This window comes from Strix aluco, chromosome 15 (assembly GCF_031877795.1).
Source record: "Strix aluco isolate bStrAlu1 chromosome 15, bStrAlu1.hap1, whole genome shotgun sequence".
NCBI lineage: Eukaryota > Metazoa > Chordata > Aves > Strigiformes > Strigidae > Strix > Strix aluco.
In genome coordinates this window covers 20524676-20545806 of record NC_133945.1, presented here as the reverse complement: position 1 = coordinate 20545806, position 21131 = coordinate 20524676, and the positions used below count along the sequence as shown (strand labels likewise).

The window sequence follows — 21131 nt, the reverse complement described above, 5'->3', positions numbered from 1 at the left end:
ATGGGAGCAAGGAGGGCATATTCTTGACCAAGAGGGTAGATTTTGTCCGACTAAGTGCAGATGCCTGCTGTTGGGTGAAAGACTTGCACCCCACAGGCTTGGGGGGGCTGGGCTGGGAAGCACTGAGGGAACAAGATCTTGTGGGATGGGGTTAGCAGTGCGGTCTGCAAGAAATCATGTTCCAGTGACAGAGCTTTGTTTTTCTTGCAAAATGCACATACTGTTGGCAGGAGGCTAAGAAAGAGCAGGGGTGGGTCAGAGTCACACTCCAGCTCCAGAGCGTTCCTCCTGGGAGACGCTAAAGGGCCCTGCAAGTTCATCTCTGCTCTGTTTCATTACTGGACAGTTCTTCTCCTTGTTTATGTGGTAGAAACATCTGAAAATAATTTGTGCCTGTTAAGCTTTGTGGAGCTTTGCGGACGTTCAGGTTTCCGCGTGCAATTTGGTCTCCACCTCGGCCAGGACTAGCTGAGGCTGATCCGCGTTTGCTCATTAGCTAACGAGACGCAATGTAGTTAGCAGGGCTCTCCGGGGGGCTGCCTTCGAAGCGCGGCTGCCGCGCGTGGGCACGCGCAGGGGTGGGTGCGGTGCCGATGAGCTCACCCGTCGCAGGGAGCGCCGGCCCCGGCAGCAGCAGCTCCCCGCTCGCCTCAATCGCTATCGCGCGCGGGTTGGCGGGGAAGACGCAGTAAGATGGCAAGGAGTATGCGCCCCCCCAGTTATTACTAATATTAAAATCATCTGCAGCTGTGGGTTGGGGACCTGCTGAGGAGGGATGCGCGTGCCGCAGGCCTTGCTGGAGCTCTAGCAAAGCTCTGCGTGAGCAATACATGCTGACCGCTGCTCCGGAGAGGACGGATGGAGAAATCTTCGGCAACTGTCCCAGGACAAAGGCGAGGACGGCTGAGCAATCGAGGTGAGAGGATACCATCCAGAAGGGGGAAATGTTTAAGCTGGGAAGAAAGAAACAGCTTAGGGAAGGGATGATACGCTAACCACATGGCTGGAGGAGGAGGTGTGAAGAACTTGATGGGAAACACAGGCCTAAGCGTGTGTGTGTGGGGAGAACCGAGGCAAGGAGCAGGTAAAGGACAGTGAAACAGCAAGCGAGAGTGACGTGACTGGGAGCAGCCCAGGCAGGCGTTAGCTGTCCCGTGCGAGGGCAGCGCTCGCCAGCCCTGCGAGAGGCTCGGCAGTGAGGGCTCCCGTGGGTGGCCATGGGGCCCGCGAAGGCCTGGCTGGGCCCCGGCAGCTCAGCTGTGCCCGTCCCCTCCGCTGAGCATTCGGGCCGGCCCTGCGAGAGTGACCCCCGGCCCCGGGGCTCCCCACACGGGGCTTCCCCCCAGCCCCCCCGGGCACGGCTGCTGTCGGAGACGGGAGCTGCGGGGAAGCAGAGCTTCCAGCAGCCGCGGGAGCACCCCGCGGGCCCGGGGCTAACGGGACCGGGAGCCGAGCGCCGTCGCTGCAGCTCGGCGGCTGCACGCCTCGAAGGGCGACGGCCACCCCCGAGGCGGACCCCGGCACGGCGGCGGGGAGGCGGGGGCTCCAGGCCGGGGCCACGGGGGCCGCGCTGCGGGGGCCGCGGGCGGGCCGGTGGCTTCCGCCCGGCGCGGCGCATTCCTGCACCGTGAGTCAGGGCGGCGGGATGCGTCGTCCCGCGGCCGCGGGCGCTGGCAGCTCCCCGGCGGGACTCCCGCCGCCGAACCCCGCTCGGTTCCCGTCTCCCATTTGCATGCCGCGGCTGTGAATGGCGTGCCCGGCCGGCCGGCCCCTGGCACGGGGGAGGAGTCTCCGCGCCCTCCGCGGGCCGAGCTCGGCGGCGCCGGTCCCTTAAGCCGCACTGGGGGGTAGCCCGGCCCGAGCGGCGCTTCGCCGCTGCGCTTCACCCGCCTTCACGGTGAGTGCGGACCGCGGGGGTGTGCGGGGGGGGCACGACACGACGAGGCGGCGGGGAGCGGGGGGGGCTGCCCCGGGGCAGGGCGCACACGTGAGTTGCGGGCTCCGTCCCGGTGCCGTCCCGCGGCCCGGCCGCCTCCGCCGCGGCTCGGCAGCCCCCTGCTGGCGGCCCGGCCGTGAGGGGCAGCCCCCGCCGAGGGCCGTTCCCTGCCCGGCTGAGGCGGCGCGGTCGCGCCGCCTCAGCCGGGCGGGGAGCGGCCCTCGGCGGGAGCGCGGGGCAAGGCCGGCGCCCTGAGGTGGCGGCCCCGACCGCTGCCAGCCCTCAGAAAATGGGCGCCCGCCCCCGTGAGGTGAGGCGCGGTGAGGGGTGGGGGGGGGGCGGCCTTCGCTCGAGGCCCGGTGGCTCAGGTAGGGGGGAGCCCCGGCCCTGGCAGTGACAGGCAGAAATAGCAGCGTTGGATCTGCGGGATCTCGGGCCGGGGTCCGGCTTGGCCGCGGTTCTTTGGACGTCGGGAGCTCGGGGACCTTTCGGCCGTAGGTGAAGGGGCGCGTTCACGGCTCGTTTCAGCTGATCCAAGTCCACGCTGGAGCTGAAAGGCCCCTCCACCCCCATCTCCTGCCACGTGTTCCCACCCACCCCTCCGCTGATGCTGGCACGGGGGTTTTGGCAGCCGCTTTGTGAGCTGAACCGGTGGAAAACACATCCCTTTTTACACGTGAAGGTTCGTTTTCCTCTGGATCGAGTCCCTCAACTGACTTTTCACACTCTGCGCTGCTGGCATGAAGCAGGGGATCGCAGCAGCCCAGCGTGAGCCTGAGCAAAGCTTTCGCAGGATTGCACCAGTGCTGAGTCCTTTCGGGCTCCTCAGAGAGCAGCCTGTCCTTCCCGGGTCGTAACACAAGCGCCAAAGTGCCCCTTGTGCCTATTCTGACTTGTGCTTTTCTCCCATGTAACTCAGGAGAGGTGAGCGGCAGCACAAATGAGTTTTAGCCGGTGCTTGTCCTTGTGCACCGCTCGGTTCTGGCTGCTGATTCTCTTGCAGGTTGGCTTCACGGAGAGGTGCACAGGGTTGGTCAGGGATGTCTCCAGGCTGGGCTCGGAGCAAGCAGGAAGTTGTTTCCTTTCTTCCTGTTTTTGTCCCCATGGCTGCGAATTTCCTCTGGGAAGAAAGCTGGGCATTCTGCAGTAAAGGAAAAAATAGTCACACGTAATGGGAAGGGATAAGGTAGCAAAGCCAAAGGCGGTTCTGCATGAAGCATGGGGCAAGGAAGGAGCACAGGGTGTTGACTGCAGTAATGCTGATAGAGGAGCAAAGACAAGTAGCTGCCTTTGTGCCGTGGCCACAGGGGTAAAAAGGGCCCACTTGGGACAAGCTGGGGAGCAGACCCCTGGAAGCAGAACTGGCTTTTCCCTCGTGTGGGAATAGATGTTGCTCTCTAGCTCTTCCCTCTCAGTGGTGCAGGGTTTGCAAGAGGAGGTGATAACTCCTGTTAGATTGGTCGATGTAGTTGGAAGAAACAGGTGAACTTTCAGATACTTCCTGCTATCAAGTTTTGATTGTTAAAAGGACTTTACAAATGGCCTTGCATGCCTGAAAGCTTGTCTGCCTTTTTTTTAAACCCTCTCTTGCTCTAATAACAGCTATCATCCCTCCCTCCTGCGGCATCCCTCTTGTGTCCTTAGATCCTGGTGGCTACCGCTGGGCAGCCTAGGTCTCCACTGTCTGTGTGGGCTCGTGGGGAGCCTGTGCCATTCCTGAGCTGGGACCCTGCCAGCCTCCCAAGAGGTGCTGTGGGTTTGGAACAGGGGAACGAGCTTCGTTATGGTCTCTGTGCTCATTTGTCCTGAGCCCCCCCTGGAAGGCAGCGGCTCTCACATGTGCTCATGGGTCAGCGGTGTGCCCGCTTCTGTGCGTTCCCATGAAAGGAGGTTAATGCTGTGCAGCGTAAAAGCAACTCCCACAAAACTAGTTCTGCTCCGGGACTTCCCACCATGACAGGCCTTTTTTTTTTTTTTTTTTTTTTTTTTTTTTTTTTTTAAGCAATACACTTGCAAGAGATCTGCCTACAAACTGGCTTTTCAGGTTCTGAGGAAAGCCAAGGGCTGGCCTCAGTCTCAGGAATGTCTTGCTCTGCGCTGGGTAGGCTTCAGCCAGGGTGACGAGCTTTGAATGCGGAGAGCGCTGCTTGCCTGCAGAGCAGGCACCTCTTCTCCAGCAAGCTCGTCCTTCCTGTGGCTCAGTGCTGAGAGTGCGTGGCCCTGACGTGTCACCTCAGTCAGGAGTTAGGTCCCTCGGAGAGGGCCAGCGCCTCGTCACTGGACTTGGCAGATGGCTCGTTTCACTTTCGTGGCAGGGACTGCAACGAGGCTGCAGCTGAGCGAGGTCGGGAGGCAGGAATGGGAATTCCTTTTGGGGTCATCAGTCCTGTTCCTCTGGAATCCGGCCCCAGAGAGTAGCCAGCAAGTCCCGGCATGTTCCCCTGAAAGAGGCAGGGTCTGCTGAGTGTGGCATGATAGGACAGTTTATTCTGGGCACAGAGCCCACATGCTCAGATATAATTAGTAAAGATTTGATTCCATTCAGTGTGTCGGATCTTTCTGCAGTGCAAACAGAGCCTGGTTAGTGCTGAAGGCCTGAGATGGGCAACACGACCAGGAGTCCTGGGTTGTTTTCCTCTTCCATTCAGTGCATCCAGCACCTTTTAGGTTGGCAGAGCACCCCGTGTGCTGCTGGCGATGCTGCCTGCTGAGTGGGACTGGCTGTGAGCTGCAGATCCTGCTGTTTTTCTATCTGTATCTCTAGAGCTTTTATCCAGCAGAACAGTCTTTGATAAGATTCTTCCCTTGTGGTTACTACCTTTCTTCCTTTGTTATCTCTGGAGTCTTTGGCATGCCATGGAGACCATGCACCCTTCTCGGAGGTTCCAGCATTAATTGTGACCCAACATGACATTTCTATTAATTGCTGTTCCTGCAGCCACCTGCATTGCCGGTATATGACCCATTTCAGTAGAAATACTTAAAACTTGAGGATGGGTTCCTTCCTTAACACTTTCCCTGAGCTAAGACGTGGATTAGTTTCCTTTCAGCTGAAGAGGTGCTGGGCTCCAAGTCAAACTTTCTCATCATCTAGTTGGAACGAAACGGACATGAAAGGTGCAGCTCTCACGCTGTTATTGTAAGGTTGCCTGCCTGCTGCTGGGTATGTACTTCTTGTAGTTTTAAGTAACCCACAGAATGTATGTGTTGCCTGCCTGCTGAGGGAGCTGTGTTGCATCCTCTCTGCCGAGAGTGTGACAACGTCTCAACGTGTGCTGAGAGTGCTGCAACCTGAATTTAGTGGAACTTATGTCTGGGTCATGGGTAATACGTCCCAGTGCTGCTGGAAAGTAGAGTGAAGATGGTTTCTTTTTTCACAGGAAGGCAAGCCCTGGTGTTCAGGGTCATGCAGGTTAGTTGTCTCCCCCATGGTGGAGTGTTTTTTAGGTTTGTGGTTGGTTGTTTAGTTTTCTGTGTTTTTTTTTTTTTTTAATCCTTTTGTTGGTTTATTTTTTGCCTTGTTCAGTACTAGTAGACAAACCAGTTGAATTGAATGGGCATCAGGACCTGTGTCCTCACTCCACTGGTGTCAAGTGAATCCCTCTGGGTCAGCACCCACCATGCAAGTAATAGAAAAATATTTAGAAGGGACAGTCCTAGCCCTGCAGCTATTAGTCCCAAGAGATTAGGGAGGCAACAGGCAAGATTTAACCTTGTAAGGAAATGGGTCTATTAGACAGATTTTCCCATGGTCATGCTGGCAACTCTGTTTCTGTGTCCTTGAAGAACCCCAAACTGATTTGGTGTGTGATGTGTGCTTTTGCCATCCAGGCCTGCATGCATGGAGCCGTAGAGACCCTCACTCCAACACTGCATGGGGCGGGCAGGGCTTGTGCCAACCTCTCTGTTTTCACAGGCAGGCTTGACTGGGCCATTGGGAAGGTCTAGGGGCAACCTTGAGAGGGTGAGGTTTCCACAGGGAGCTGTGGAAATTGTGTCTGTGCCGAGATTGCCTTATTGTTGTGTCCTTTGTGAGTTGAACTTCAGGGGTTTCCGACTGCTTGCTCCATTTTTTTGGTCCTGCTCATCTAGCTGCTGTCCAGGACTGGTTGAAGCCCACTTAAGATCACATCTCTCATGTTTCAGTCCATGCGGCTGTAGCAATGAGGAAGTGGGGTTTTTTTCATGTGTGTTGGGATGATGCCACAACGAGCAAATTAGTAGCTGAGTTTTTGAACAAGTCATCCAAACTATGGTCAAATCCTTTTGAATAACAGTGGCTGTTTGCTGCTTGGTGAAGGCAGAGAGCTTATTCTTCTGTTAACCTTAACTGTTAAATGTCCCAAAGCTATAGAGCGCAGGTTTCGTCGGTTGTGTGCTCTGTTTGCTGCAGAGACAGCAAATGTCAGATTGACATAAGGCTTGTTATTTCCTTTGGGTGCACTCTTCAACTATGCAGATACACCATTAGTTTCAAATATAACTAAAGCTTTTTGCGTACCATTAAACTAGTTAAAACTATCGCGATGTAGACCTGAGCAGCAGATGTGGTCTGAAATTCTGGGGCCTTTAGCAACAAACAGATCTTGCCTTAGTAATCAGAGCATCTCTAAAACACAGTGATTATTAAAGGAAATGTAATTTCTTCTCAGTGAACTAAGAAGTATCATTGCAAAATACTTCCCTGGCGTAGTACAGCCTTCCCAGGGGTAGAAGAAATATTGAGACATGCCTGATCTTGCCTTTTCTGGAAAGCCTACCTTTGCCGCCTCCTCCCCTTCCTGTTTCCACTTTGCTGAGAGACAGCCCCTTGCTCTGCTGGTCAGCAGCAAGCCCTGCTTTGAAGGTTTTTTTTCCTTTAAAAAGGAACAATCCGTATGAGGTCATCCTGAAGCTGTGCAGGATGCTGCTTTTACTGTTCTACAGGTCCGGCACTTACGTGGCTTTGACTCCATGAAAGTTATAACAGCTTGAATTTTAAAATCTTGAAGGCTCAGATGGCTGGATTGACGAATACCGCTTCTGTATTTCAGGAGTTACTGCCCTGGAGCAATCAGCACACGGGAGGCGCATTTCTCTGTCGCTTGAGTTCAGAGCCCAATGCTTTAAAGTGAACTGTAGAACACAGCAGGCTGAGTTGTTTTGCCAAAAAGTGTGAGCGTACCTTCCTCTTCTCTGACTGCTCTGGGTTTGTAATTTCAGGGAGAACAGTGAGAGAGAATGTGCTGTTCGTTCAGATTGAAGAATTACGGTTCACTTAGATTTTTAATTTTTTCTGCTAAAACAAAGTTAGAATTATGATTATTTCTATTTGCTTTATAAATGGGTGGGTGCATTGAGCACATGTGAACGTACACATGTGTACACACACCTGCAGCTCAAGACAAACTCTTCCTGCAAGTGCTTTCCAATTAGACAGAGCAGGAGATGGTGCGTGGCTGGCTGTCGAGCACTGCCAAGAGTAGAATTTAGAGCAGCAGAGTGGCAGGCTGTGTCCCCCTGGCTAAATCAGCTAATACTTAGGGAGAGCAGCTTCAGCTGAACCAGCTCTGCTCCGAATCCTTGGCTATTTAATTGTTCCTTTGAAGGGTCCATTGGGCTGCATTGCTGTGGGCATTGTTGGTGGATGCAGGCTTGTTCTCTCCGTTGTTTCTAGGAGAACAGAACTATGATTGTGTTGGAGAAAGCAGGTGTGTGAGGATGCTCTGAATTTCAAAGGAACGTGCAAAGAAAGCTGGCCTGAATGGCTCAGATGCTGTGGCTTCCATCCTTCCCAAATATAAATTCTGTCTTCTGGTGGCTCCAGCATTTGTTATTGTTATTTCCTCTAAGATTTTTTTAGATTGCTATTCAACATGGTTTTATGTAACTTTCCATAGGAAATGTTGTCATTTGTGGCAGTTTTGATTTCATTTGCCAGTGAGGCGTTTTTATTTAGCACAACAAACAGTGATTCTTAGCTGCTTTTAGTACTGAGAGTCTTTGCCATAGAGGTTGAGTGGCTTTTGGTCTAACATAATTTTTGGTTTGGGGTATTGTGATCTTTTTAGGGGAGGTTGCTAATTTTGGCAGTTGCTTTTCCATCAATTGTTTATTGATGTCATATTTTCTAAACGAACAATGTTGTAATCACTAAGAAGCATTACTTTACCAAGAAAATTGCTCTGGGCAGCAGCTATTCCAAAAGCAACCAGAGCCAGTGTTTATTGCTGTCTTGAGAGTCATACCAGTGCTGTGTTCCTAGCTTTCCTTGCATCCTGGACCCTTACAGTACTCCTGATGAATATGAAAGCTGGTAGAAAAAACTTACGAATGCAGAGTTTGAATGAAAAATTATACCTTTATTAAAATACAAGTGGTAGGATTTTGTTGGGTTCGTCTTTTGTTTTCTAATGTGTGGTCACGGCTGTGCTGACAAAAGCATTTTTGTGAATCTTTACCTTGCTGTACAACTGAGGCAGTGACTGTGTCCATGGTACTTGTGGATCAGCCAGTACTTTAGAGTGCATCTGTTTTATTAGTAATGAAAATAATTCCGAAACAGGGTCTTCTGGAGCCCCATTGAATTGTTGCAGTGAGTTAAATGTGTACTAAAATAGTTTCTGTGATCACTCTTTCCTGCTTCTTTGTTAACGACGAGCTGAAGAACGTGTGGACCCAGGCAGAGTACTGACACAACTGTGCTTTGAGGCTGCTGGGGACCCCAGAGCGAAGGGCTCTGCTGGCTCAGGACAGGCACTGCCAGCCCAACAGGCACCCGTTGAATAGGGTGCATGAACAAGGCTTGCGTAGATGATCCTTCCTCTGGATACACTTCCAATGCTGGCAGTCAGTTGTTTATAATTGGAATTGTTAATATTTGAGTTGTTAATGTGATTATGCTTGTTATCCATTCTGGCGACGTTCACTGTGGCACTGGACCAGCGGTAGTATCCTGGCTCCCTGCATAGGCATGCTGAGATGCATCAGCCATCTGGTAGCTGGTAGCGGATCTCTAGGTGGAAACCAGCTCCTTCTGAGGACCAGGCAGTGCTGACTCTACCGGCTTCCCTAGGGAATGGGAGTGCTGGTCAGTGCTGGCTTCTCGCCCCCTGTGCTGGGCGTCCTGTCGCTGGAGCTGTTAGCAGATATCGTCCCCAGTCCATGCCCAGACGTAGCCTATAAGTGGCGTGCTCTGACCAGAGTATTGGGATGTGGCTGCGGGAAATGTGGCTATTGTGTGTGGTGGCAGGTCAGCGTTCTCTGCGCAAAGCTGCAGGGTGTGTTCACAGAGAAACACCAACAGGGTGAAGACGCCAAATTACTCCAGAAGGTTTTCCACTGCTCCCCCCTCTTTGTTGGTTATGTTTTATGCTCAGACTGTTCCCCTTGTCTAGGTAGGTTGTAGGTGGCTCTATGTTGGGTTTACTCCAGAAGGAGGAGTTGGATGCTGAGTGCTCATCGCCTGGGCCCCGTGGGGGCTCTGGGGTGCAGGCGTGCTGGCCAGCACTGTGAACCTGCTTCTGTCATCTGGGTCACACATGCTTAGGAGATGGAAAAGGCAGCCCCTCTGACAGAGCCCAGCCTGCTCTACTGGGCTCCCTTCCGCCTAGTTGCTTTGTGGGTGCCACAGGCCATAGGTGGGCAGGGAAATCTCATCCCTTGGGAACCTTTCTGTGGAAGCTGCCCATGTGTGAGGCTTGGCCATCAGCTCTAGAGAAATCTGTGGGTGGTGTGGGTGTTTTCCCTTCTAATGACCCCACCAAAAATTCTGCCTCTGGTGATATGGTAGTATTTTATTCCTGCTGCACTCAACACCTGCACTGAGGGCACTTCTCAGAAGTTATTTAAGCCTCAAGAGATGCAGAACCCACCACCTTCCTTGTGATAATTGTTAGCTTCCCACAGTGCTACAGGTGTGAGTTTTTGGCTGTGTTTTCATGATTGCTTTAAACTGCGCTGCCTTGAGAAGCAGTCCAGTTGTCTGGCTCCAGCTGCTGCTCTTTTTGTTCCTGCTTCTTCCCCTTTCCTTCTGCTGGCACAAGTGTTTGTGGAGCCATGTGGTGACTTGGATCAGGGAAGGAGCTTGGGCTGGAACAAACCGTTTTCTTTGCTGAGCTAATGTGGGTCGGTTCCCAGTGTGGATCACCCAACAGCTGCGGGGATGCTCATGCCAGCACGAGGAGGGGGGCAACACAGAGGGCTGGGGGCACTGCTGCTTCTGTTGGCTTGCTTCTCTTTCAAGTGGCCGTGACATCTTTATAACTTCAATTTTGAGTATTGGCTTCTGTATTCTTGTTACTATTGTGCCTTTTGTCTCCTGCAACAAAGGTGGTACCTTGCAGATCAGAGTCTGTTGCCTGTGTGAGTGTTTGCAGGTTGCAGTTTGGGGTCATCTTTTAACCTGCATTTGGAGAAGTTCAACTACAGATCCGGGGATTAACAGGCCTCAGAAGAGTTTTTTGAGCTCCCTGGTTTTCCTCTCTTCTGTATGAGGGCAGCAGACCTGGATACCCTTCGGGTCCCATGTGAAGCTGCTTTGAAAGCTTTTAATGCTGGTGTTCCAGTAGGAGCTGATTTATAGTTGATTTCCATCATGACCCACATCTTTCTGAAAATCAAGAAAATCAGTTCCTCAAAGGGACATCAGACCTGTTTTCCTGATCATGGGATTGGCACACATATATTCAGGCTTCACTGGCAGATGTTTTTATTACCTATATTTAAAACCCTCTGGCTCTGTGTATAGCTGAACCTTCTGCAAGTTCAGTGGGTCCCAGTTGAAGCTTTCACTCTCGGTGTGCCTCTTGCATACCAGTATCATTCCTCAAGGCTTTGCATGAAATCCAAACCTTGGCTTTTTGTAATGTAGCTTCCGGTTTCCTGTTTAGGGGTCTGCCTGGCCTCTTCCAAGCCAGGAAGTTTCCACTGGAATTTCTCAGCTAATTAAATGAAGTGGTTCATGGTGAGATCCCTCGGCACTGCCTTGGTTGCTTGGGTAGCCGCAGAAGTTAAAGAGCTTCCCCATAGCATTCACCCCGCCTTGAAGGGTTCCTGCTGGCACAGTTCTGTGGTGGCACTTGCATGCTGCTTTTCCATGATCTACTTGCAGGCTGGTTTTATGGCTACCTGCTCGAGCATGTAGCTCCTGTTCTAGCTCTTTCTAGAACACTGGTTGAAAAGAAAATTCTGAGGAGGAAGATTGTGTGCCTTTTAATTCACTCTCTACAAGGCGAAGGCTTCTTCCATTGGAGCCTGCGCAAAGGCTTTCACTACACCAGATCCATTTCTTCCATGTTCTACTTCAACATAAAGTCTAAAAGACAATTTGGGTAGGGACAGGCCTTTCCAGTGTGCCACACTGGCCTGCAGGAGAGCTTTGTCTATTAAGAAGAGGTCAGCTATTGCCCAGTCCTCCTGTCTGGTCCCTCTCCAGAGGAGAGTGCAGGGGCTCACTGTGCTGCATGTGTGTTGGTGGGGGCAAATGCAGTTCCCTGAGCACTGATCTGCTAGGCTGGGGTTGGAGGAGCACTGTTTTACATGGGCCGGGGACAAAGGCTTGGGCTGTAGTTTGATGTTTCAGCTAAGCTGCTATCATGCTGAGCTATCACTGAATAGGCTGGTCCTACCCTTCCTCTCTCAGGTTGCACAGTTTATCTGAAATTGTCTGAGCCTCTTCAGGATGCCAGACCAACAGGAAATAATTTACTAGGGTTAGTTTTGTGCTGGTAAAACACCTTGAAGTGGCTCACTGGAGTAAGGCGAGACTGCTCTTTGGGCAGCAGCTAGCTGTCAGATTGGTTTGCTTGCAAGCGGAAGGCAGGGCCTTGGGGAAGTGTTGCCCGTGTGGTGTGGTGCAGGCTGTTGTAGGCAGCATCAGTCTCCACCAGCGCTCAAGTAGAGCTTGTGCTTGGCAGAGGGCAGTGAGAGGGGCAGTGGGTAGTGTGTGGGAATGGTGGTCCTGCCAGCTCCCTGCTGTGCAGGGCTGAAGGGGCAGTGTCTCTGCCTAGCTCGCTGCCAGACTTGTGCTCAGAGGTGCCTGGGGTGCTCAGAGGTGCCTGAGGTGCTCAGACTCCAGCTTCTGCTTGGCAGCCTGTGGGTCTGCAAAGCCTTACGGCATCGCCACCGAACTCGGCAGCAAGGGTCGGGAAAGCAGGAGAGCCCAGCACAGGGCTGCTGCCAGGGCAGTCCTGATGGCCTCGTTTCATTTCCGAGGTAGTTTCTTAGGGTGGGACATGGTGGTGGTCTCAGCTGAAGACTGAGTGTTGCTGTGTTTCTCCAAGAGTGCAGGGTCACAGGCCTGTTCCACCTTCCCTGTCCCTGCCTGCCCTCAGCCCCCATCTGGCTTGTTTTAAAGGTCTGGCTCATGCCTGATATTTGAGATATTATTTGTAACTTGTTGGGTCTGATCCATGCTAGATGGTTTTATTGGCAGCCACAAGACTGAAACCCCACTGCTCCTCTTCTCCTTGGACTTCCTGCCTTTTCCCTGCTGTGCCAACAGAAATCCTTGTGGAGAGAGAGGCACAGCCAGCAGCCCGCTGTCCCCCCAGGCTCGCTCGCTCTGGAGAACACATTTAGCATCCTGGGTTCTTTGCTGTCTCCACCTGGATACCTGTCAGTGTGCCTCCACCAGAACAGCTGCATGGGCAGACCCCTTCAGGTACTTGCCTGGGACTCTGCATAGCAGGCACTGCAGATACAGGGGTTTGAAAAATGGAGGAAGACAGCTGGAGGCTGACCATGGGACGTGGTGATTGGATTGCAGCGGAATAGCCCTGATGTCTGTTACCTCCTGGGGGTGTCCATAACAACATGCACACGCTGTGCTGGAGAGGAGCACTGTTGGAAAAAGCAGATGATCTGTGTTTGTGTGGTAGGATTGAATGAAGTTGGGTTTTGGTGCGTTTGGAATGTTTTTGGGAAAAAAAAAAGTGTTATTTTAAATGGGAATGCTGGTAAAATAGAAATTTTGGAAGAAAAAATCAACATGGGAATAGCTTCGGCTGTCTGTTTAAATGGAAGGATGGTCTGTCTTTGAAATGACTGTGCAATTTCTGAATGTAGTTGAGATGCCTGTCAGTTTTAGGAGCATGGTCAGGCTTCTGTACAAGGCTTCTCCTTCTCTGTTTGGGTCGGTGGATTTCACTAAGCAGCTTTTCTTGATCATGTGCCGACTTTGGAATTTAATGTGCTCTCCCCCTCTCAACCTGACCCACACCACAGTGGATTTGGCTTTTGTTCTGTTACTGTGACCTTGCTTTGGCATGGGGCTCTTGAAGATGACTTTCCCAGAGTATCTGCAATATACAAGCTTTTTCTTTCATTTGTTTATTTTAATTGAAATGGATTTTATTAATCGTTTTTGTGCTGCTACCACAGTTGTACATGCAGCTGATCACAAATTGCAAATGCTGTGCATTCAGCCTGAATGCTGGTGAGGAGTTTGTATTTCCGAATTCCTCAGCTTTGTGATGCTGAGGGAACAGCTTCTGGGCTGACTGATCAGTGCAGGCGGTGGCACTGGGACTGGGACTGTGGCAGCACTGGGAGGAAAGTCCAGGAAGGTATTGGGCAATTCCACCTCTTCCCAGTCTCTTCAGACAGTCTCCTTACCCACATCTCCAATGGCTCTTACGTGGTTTTGGTAATAGTGGAGACTTCTCTCTTGATGGAACCTGCTATCTGACAGTTTACAAAAGTTGTGTTTCAAGCCCCAATGACAGTTCACAAAACCGTGATGAAGATATTTAGCTGATGTCTAGATTGGTGGAGCATTTTCTGGACTTTGGGAGATGCTGCAAACCACAAGCACAGGTGAGAGGTTTGGAACAGCTCCTGCCCAAGGACTGAGCAGCTGGATGTGGATCCTTCTGTGTTTGTGGGAAGAGAAGATGGTGGGAAGGACATGGAAGAGATCTGTAGAGTCAGGATTGGCATGGATAAAGATGACAGGGAAAAACTGTTCACTCTCATAGCCCAGGAAGCAAGTGAACCCAGGAAATGGCAGGTTTAGAGACAAACTGATGAAGATGGCTTGTCACACAGCATGTGTTTCAGCTGTGGAGCTCTTTGTCATGTGCAGTTATGAATACTAAAAGTTTGCTTGGATTAAAAAAAGAATTGGATATATCCTAGAAGAAAAATCATCCGATGGATGTAGAACCCTTAAATGCAAAGACATCTCTGGTACAAGAAGCCTCCGAGTTATTCATAGCCCATGCCATGACTCAGTCATGGGAGATATGACTGTCGAGTTATCCTGTACTCTGTACCCATTGCCAGGCATCCTCTGTTAGAAATGAGATACTGGCTTTAGACGGACACTTGGCCTGATGTTGCATGGCTGTGCTGTGTATGTTCCTGTCCTGCTGCTGTCAGTGACCTCTTGAAAGGACAGTACTGAGAAACTGGGATTGAGGATGTGGGACCATTCAAATGAAATATGTGTCAATGCAGTCAACTTTGAAACAAAGCCCGTTGGCCCAATCAAATATATGGACACTGTATCCTGAAATACTAACCCCTAAAAATAATCAAGAGTTAGTGTGAAACTCAGTGTGTGATTTTATCACAGTCCTGAGACAGAAATTGGTGACTGCAGCACTTTGAGTGAGGACCAGGTGTAATAAGGCGTGTTACCTGCCTTCCAAAGACTATGTTCCACCACAGAATCCTAGACTGGTTTGGGTTGGAAGGGACCTTAAAGATCATCTATGGGCATCTATGCTATGGGCAGGGACACCTTCCACTGACCAGGTTGCTCAAAGGCCCGTCCAACCTGGCCTTGAACCCTTCCAGGGAGGGGGCAGCCACAGCTTCTCTGGGCAACCTGTGCCAGGGCCTCACCTCCCTCACAGTCAAGAATTTCTTCCTTCTATCTAATCTAAGTCTCCCCTCTTTCCATTTAAAACCATTACCCCTCATCCTATCCCTACACTCCCTGATCAAGAGTCCCTCCCCACCTTTCCTGTAGCCTCTTCAAGTACTGGGAGGCTGCTCTAAGGTCTCTGTGGAGCCGGATCTCTATCGGGGCTTTGTCCTTCCTAACCTGATCCCTGCTGCTCGGACAGTTTCTCTGTATTCCTCCTAGGCTGCCTGTCCTTGCTTCCACCCTCTCTAGGCTTCCTTTTAATGTTTGAGCTTCTCCAGGAGCTCCTTGTTCATCCCTGCAGGCCTCCTGGCATTACCTGACTTCCTCTTTGTCGGGATACATGGCTCCTGAGCTGGGAGGAGGTGATCCTTGAATATCAACCAGCTTTCTTGGGCCCCTCTTCCCTCCAGGGCTTTATCCCATGCTCTTCTGCCAAGCAGATCCCTGAAGAGGCTGAAGTTTTCTCTCCTGAAGTTCAGGGTAGGGAGCTTGCTCTGCTCCCTCCTCACTGCCCTAAGGATCTTGAACTCCACCATTTCATGGTCACTGCAGCCAAGGCTGCCCTTGAGCTTCACACTCCTCACCAGCCTCTCCTTGTCAGTGAGAACAAGGTCCAGCATAGCACCTCTCCTTGTTGGCTCCTCTATCACCTGGAGAAGGAAGTTCTCATCGATGCGTTCCAGGAACCTCCTGAATTGCTTGTGCACTGCTGTGTCGTCCCTCCAACAGATATCGGCGTGGTTGCAGTCCCTGTGAGGATCATCCAGCTGTACATCTATGTACACAGCTATACATCTATGTGCAGCTAGTCTCTATGTCTCTGTAGACAGCTGGATCCACATTCCGTCTCACCGATAACCTCCTGGAGACCTGCCTCTGTGTCCATACCCCAGTCCCTTTTGTGCTCTGGGGCTGAGGCAGTTGGCTGACCCATGCTGGGGCCGTGTATTCAGTGTGCAGAGAGTCAGGCGCTGCTGGGGCAACCACTGCAGTTTCATTCTCTGTGTTTGTAGGGTTTATTCTTGGCCACTCCAAATGCACTCACGTAGTTGGGAATGCTGAACAGCTCTGCCTTCGCTGCACTCTTTTATTGGAAAAAGAACATTTTAGTAACTGAAAGTCAAAGTGGTAGAAAAATGTGCTCCTAAGTACTCTGTTTGCAGTCACCCTTGAAACTCACCTTGTTTTAAAATACTGAGTAACTTACACAATTATTATATATGTATTTTGATGCTTTGCTGATTAAAGAACTCTTTAACTGCTGGAGTTGGGAGAAAGCAGTGCATTGCTCTGTCAGCTCCGTGAATTTCTTGAGATCTGCTTCTTGCTTAAAGTACAGAATTGAGTCAACTTTGGGTTAATCGTAAGGCCATGGGCTTGACCCCCACGTGTGTGCATGCTCTGTCCTCTTTGCAGGTGGCGTGTGTGCACACTGCTGGAGATCCCCCCGCACCAGGCTGCAAGGACTGCCGCAATGGAGCCGGCATGATGGGTACATGGACATCTGTCCATGGCAATTCAGGAAAGGGGAATGAAAACAGATTTCATTGGAAAATCTTTCACGGAGTGCAGCATTGTCACAGCAGCTTTCGGGCAATACAGGAGTGACTCATTCACTGCCTTCCTGTCTTGGTCTTACTGATAAAGCTGCAAATCTTATGCATTTGTATGCTTTACACCCAAAGCACCTGCTCACAAAGGCAGCTCTGTAGGTGGACAGGAGGGAGGTTGAGTGATGTCTGCTCACTGAAGAGATGCTGAAAAAGAAGAGTTGCTAGTTCAGGGGCTCTGAATTTGCCCTTGAAGGCACAGAAAGGAGGCTTTTGAGTTGTGTCATGAGGGGCATGTGTGAAACAGGTTGTGTTGGGTCATGCCAGAGTGGTGGCTCTATGCCTCTTGGCTGGTCTCTGATTAGAGCATCTCAGGAAGATCTGGTTATTTGTGATCCTCCTGGGTAAATGCTGGAGCTCTTTGCATTGCACCAAGGGAGTTTTTCAGGTATGAGAAATGTTTGCGTTCTGACCTCACCATGAAGACGAGTTTGCTCATTTTTTTTATGCAGGACTGAAAGCTGTCTCATTGCAGATGTACCCTTACCAAGAGCAGGCGGGAGTTCCCCTGATACTCTCACTGTTCTCATCTTAAAGGAAGTTAGAACAGATGCATTTAGTCACCCCTGCAGCTAGGGTTGGAGGGAAGGGAGGAATTGTGTCCCTCTAACGTACAGCGCTGTGTCAGTGCACGCAGAACCGTGGTGCATGTACGAAGGGTATGTCTGTACAGGCTAGATCATGAATTCCCAGACTTTTGGGGGCCTGTGGTATTTGCTGAAACCCAACCTTCATCCACCTACAGCTGAGTCCTCCCTTTCTGTCGTTCCAGCTCAGCTGAGCATGGCGCTCCTGGCAACCAGCCCAGCTTGTGCGACTGAGCTAGCAGCTGGTCTTCAGCTCCTTTTAGATGAGATTCTCTTCTAACCCAATCCAGATCATCCCCCACTCCCTTTTGTTGACCTGTTTCCCCCTGCCACCATGTATCTTCCTCAATAGTAAGCTTCACCCTTTGTGCAGCTCCCTTTCCAGAGCAGCTGCAGTGAGCTGTGGGGATGTGGTGGAAATGCCGTGAAAGGCAGCCTGTGTTTCGGAGAACCACCGCCTAATTTAGGTTGGGAGGGACCTTCACAGGTTGTCTGGCTCAGCCACTGTGCAAGGCAGGGATAATTCATGCTGCTCAGGGCCTTGTTTAGTTGAGTGCTGAATGTCTCCAAGGATGGAGGTCCCTCTGCCTCTGGTCCTGTCCTAGGACTTGGCCACTCTCAAGGAAGAAGCCTTGTATCTTAAACTCACTGTGCATTTAAAATAAATTGACTGTGTTAACATTGTTAACTGGATTTTAACCCAGAGAGCTTTTCTTCTACTCCCTTTCAGCTCATGTGTACCTGCTAGGTTAACTGAATGTTTATTCCATTTGTCCACCATGGTGGGGGAAAAAGCTGGGAGTCTTGATTTTTTTTTTTTTTTTTTTTTTTTGTCCTCTATGGGATCTGGGGCCTAGGATAATGCAAGGAGGGAGCTGGGAGAGAATTGGATCTATTGTCCCATTCAGCACACATTTTCCGCTGCTAGTTTGCAGTTGCATGTGTGCTAGGAGAGGAAGACATATGGGTTTGTAGAATAATTTAGGCTGGAAGGTACTTATAGAGGTATCCGAGCTGATCTCCCTGCAATGAAATCTATTTTCTTAATTGTTTCTCTGAGCATGCACAGTAAAGTAGGTGCTCTGCAAGCCTGAAAGAGTTGCATGGTCCCTGTCCCACTGTGTGCAACCTAAACGGGAGGAGAAAATTGCAGTATAGTAGAGTGGGCAAGATGACAGCAAGCCACTCCAGCTACTTTGGCATTTTTGTAACACAGCGGTTTTTATTTAAATACCATATCATTATTATTTATGTATGAAAACCACTCTTAGTTCAGGATTAGTGCCAGTTCTCTAATGTTCGTGCTATACTTGTATTACTCTGTGCACTATGTCGTGTTTCTAGAAAATGACTACATTTAAAAGAGATTAGAACCAGCAATGAGAAATGGCCACTTGCTAATTGCTAAGTAGTAGTTAGGTAGGAAAGTGTGGTGCTTGGCTTTGGGTGGGCAAGGGTGCCTGTGTGAGTCACAAGCTGTTTTTAGAGGGAGGTCAGTGGCTTTTGGTACTGCAGTTACTTAGCTGGTTGGACTGGATCCAGATCTCATTAAGATTTAATTCATGACTGGTTCTTAAGGGATCTGGATCTCACAGTAGTCTCAGCAAAAATCTTAATGTGAGGTGACTCTCAAACTTGTGACTGTGGTCTGTGGCATGCCTGGCTCGAGGTCCTGTGGGCCATAGAAACACGCTGTGTCCTCTGAGTGTCTGGTCCTGGGTGACCAGTGCTGACACAAGCTGTGACGCCTGAACCCTCACGAGGCCCTTTGGGAAGTCTTCCAACGTGGAGCTTGGGTCCCATCAGTCACAGCCTGGAGGAGGGTGCTCTGCTTGGCCCTGCTGGCATGTACCATGTCAGGGATGAGCCTGGCCCCCTCCTGACTGTGATTTCTCCCCTCTCCTAGGCCTGAGGACAAACGTGGGACAATGTCGGAGACACGACACGACAGCACGAGCAGTTTACAGCGGAAGAAACCACCATGGTTAAAACTGGACATCCCGGTGCCGGTGCCCGTGTCGGTGCCAGAAGAGCCCCAGCCTGTGCAGGTACAGAGGCTGGGGGCAGGAGGGAGGGTCTGCGGAGCCGTGGAGGGGATGTGCAGAGCCCCACTGCGCTGAGAACGTGCCTGTGCCCTTGGTCTCCGGCAGTCCTGGCTGAGAGAAAGGCAGCGTGTGATGGCAGGTCACGAGGCCACGTGAGAAGGGGCAGAGCCATTGGGTAAATTTATGATCAGTAATTAACTCCCCCTTGAAGGGGATGTGGGAGGGATGAGGGTGAGTTGCTGATGTGCTCAGATCAGTGGACATGACTGGATGTGGGGACTGTGAAAAGTGTGCTGGCTAGGGGATATGGGAGTGAGGTATTCAGACAAGCATTTCTTAAGGGGACTGGAGGAATGAAGGGCTCCTAGGCAAACATGAGGGCCTGGAAGTGCTGGAGCTCATGCTGAAATGAGCAGGGAATGAATCTGACTTATGAATAGCCAAGATAATGACAGGCTCTCGTCAGTAACAGCAGAGAGAGAACAGTTGCTGGCAACACAAAGCTGTTACCAGCATCAGAAACATAAGAAAATTATGTGGGATGAGAAATTAGTAACATTGAAAAGTGGTGAAGTAGAGATGGGGTGATAGGTTAATAGGAATTGTGCAAAGTACGAGAGTAAAACATCCGTATTTATGCTGGGAAGAGGAAGAGTAACAGGAATTTCTGCTATAAGGTGGGAAAAACTCTCATGTACGGGTGAGACCTGGGTAGGATGATTGCTGGTGGCTTGTGTGACCTTGCTGCAGGAACAGAGACTGCCTGCACCAAAGGCAGAGCCGGGGGGTTCACTGCCCAGCTCCGTGGGTGGGTGCAACGCCTGGGTTCAGTTGCTTATGTGAAAGAATAGTTTAGTCCTCAGAGAAATGGAGGGTTATACAGCTTCCCTCGAGGGGAATTGAGGACAAGCTTGTCCTAAGAGGGAACTTATGTTGCACTTGGAATAACAAGGACTGGCCTCTTCACCATTCTTTGATCCAGGGACTAAAATGCACCTCAGTTATGTGACAGCTTCTGGCAGTTAAATCTTGGTCCTGGTCTTCCTGGGAAGGAAAACGATTGGGGTTCAGACTGCAGGGATTAGAAGTGGAATGCAGGGCTTTAACAGTGCAGGTTGAAACCTTCTGAATCACTTATTTAAGGCTTTGATGGATGTTTTCATACCTGAAATCTCCAAATCCATCTGGGTACATTCTGGAGAGACACTCTGTACTTACGATGGAAGCTGGTGGAGGGGATGTTCTCTGGAGGTCCAGTGTGTACAGCACAGGCTCTCAGGACAAGAGTGCGTAATGGGCTCCTTTGGTTTATAATCTGAGTATCTATGCATTGTTTTCACACAAAACTTAACAAAAACTTTAAGATTAGTGGAAATTATTAGCTTTCTGGGCTAGAGGGGCTGGAGTAGCAAGTAGTCTTGAGGCAGAGACAGTGCCTGACCAGAGAAACAGTTGATCAGAGCGTCACTTGCCAGAGGGGCAGTCTGCTCAGCCTGCATTTTACAAATGGGAGATGGTGTCTCTGCCAAGCTGATGAAAAATTAATCCAGAGCAGCCCTGGGGAGGCCGCTGTATGAGCTGAGAACAGTCTGGTGAGTTGTGTTATATTTGGTAGGTGACATTCAGCCAAGACATGCCAGGAGCTTTCAGACCTGAGTGTGTCCAGACAATTAGGCTATGAACAAAGCCGATATGGCTTTCCCAGCTTGCACCAGGCTGCACCAGGCAGCAGCTATAGCACAGACCCACCCACAGCCCTCGCAGGCTTTTAATGTAGATGCAGTCACTTATGAAGCAAATCTCACTTGCTGTGCTTCTCTTCACCTTGTGGAGTGGTCTAGGAGTGTATGATCTGGGTTCCTTCTGGCTAGAAAAAAGCCAGGAGGATACATTGCAGGAGCTCATGTAATATACCCTATCATCTACAAATGGACATCAGTCCATGGGCTGGGCTAGAGCCAGTCTGAACTGAGACCCACCACAGCAAGCAGGTGCTGCATCCTTGATGCTAACTGTTCTGCACAGCCATTGCTGGCTAACATGAACACAGTCCTTGTTAGCCTGATTTTACTGCACAATTGCATGCACCCAGCTTGTGTT

General features: G+C 50.8%; 1 protein-coding gene across 4 annotated transcripts in view; it reads left to right on the top strand.

The window, feature by feature from the left end:
• Positions 1 to 1765: 1765 nt before the first annotated feature.
• Positions 1766 to 21131, top strand: part of RHBDF1 (rhomboid 5 homolog 1) — a 38800-nt gene continuing 19434 nt past the window's right edge. For 2 of the 4 annotated variants that reach the window (XM_074840678.1, XM_074840675.1), the window contains exons 1-2: positions 1766 to 1897; positions 18893 to 19034. In XM_074840678.1, coding sequence (XP_074696779.1) covers positions 18915 to 19034 — 120 coding nt within the window. In that variant the 5' untranslated portion in view covers positions 1766 to 1897; positions 18893 to 18914. Of the gene's footprint in view, positions 1898 to 2157; positions 2247 to 2590; positions 2619 to 18892; positions 19035 to 21131 lie in introns of those variants that run through there. The other 2 variants (XM_074840676.1, XM_074840677.1) reach the window with 2 other exon arrangements.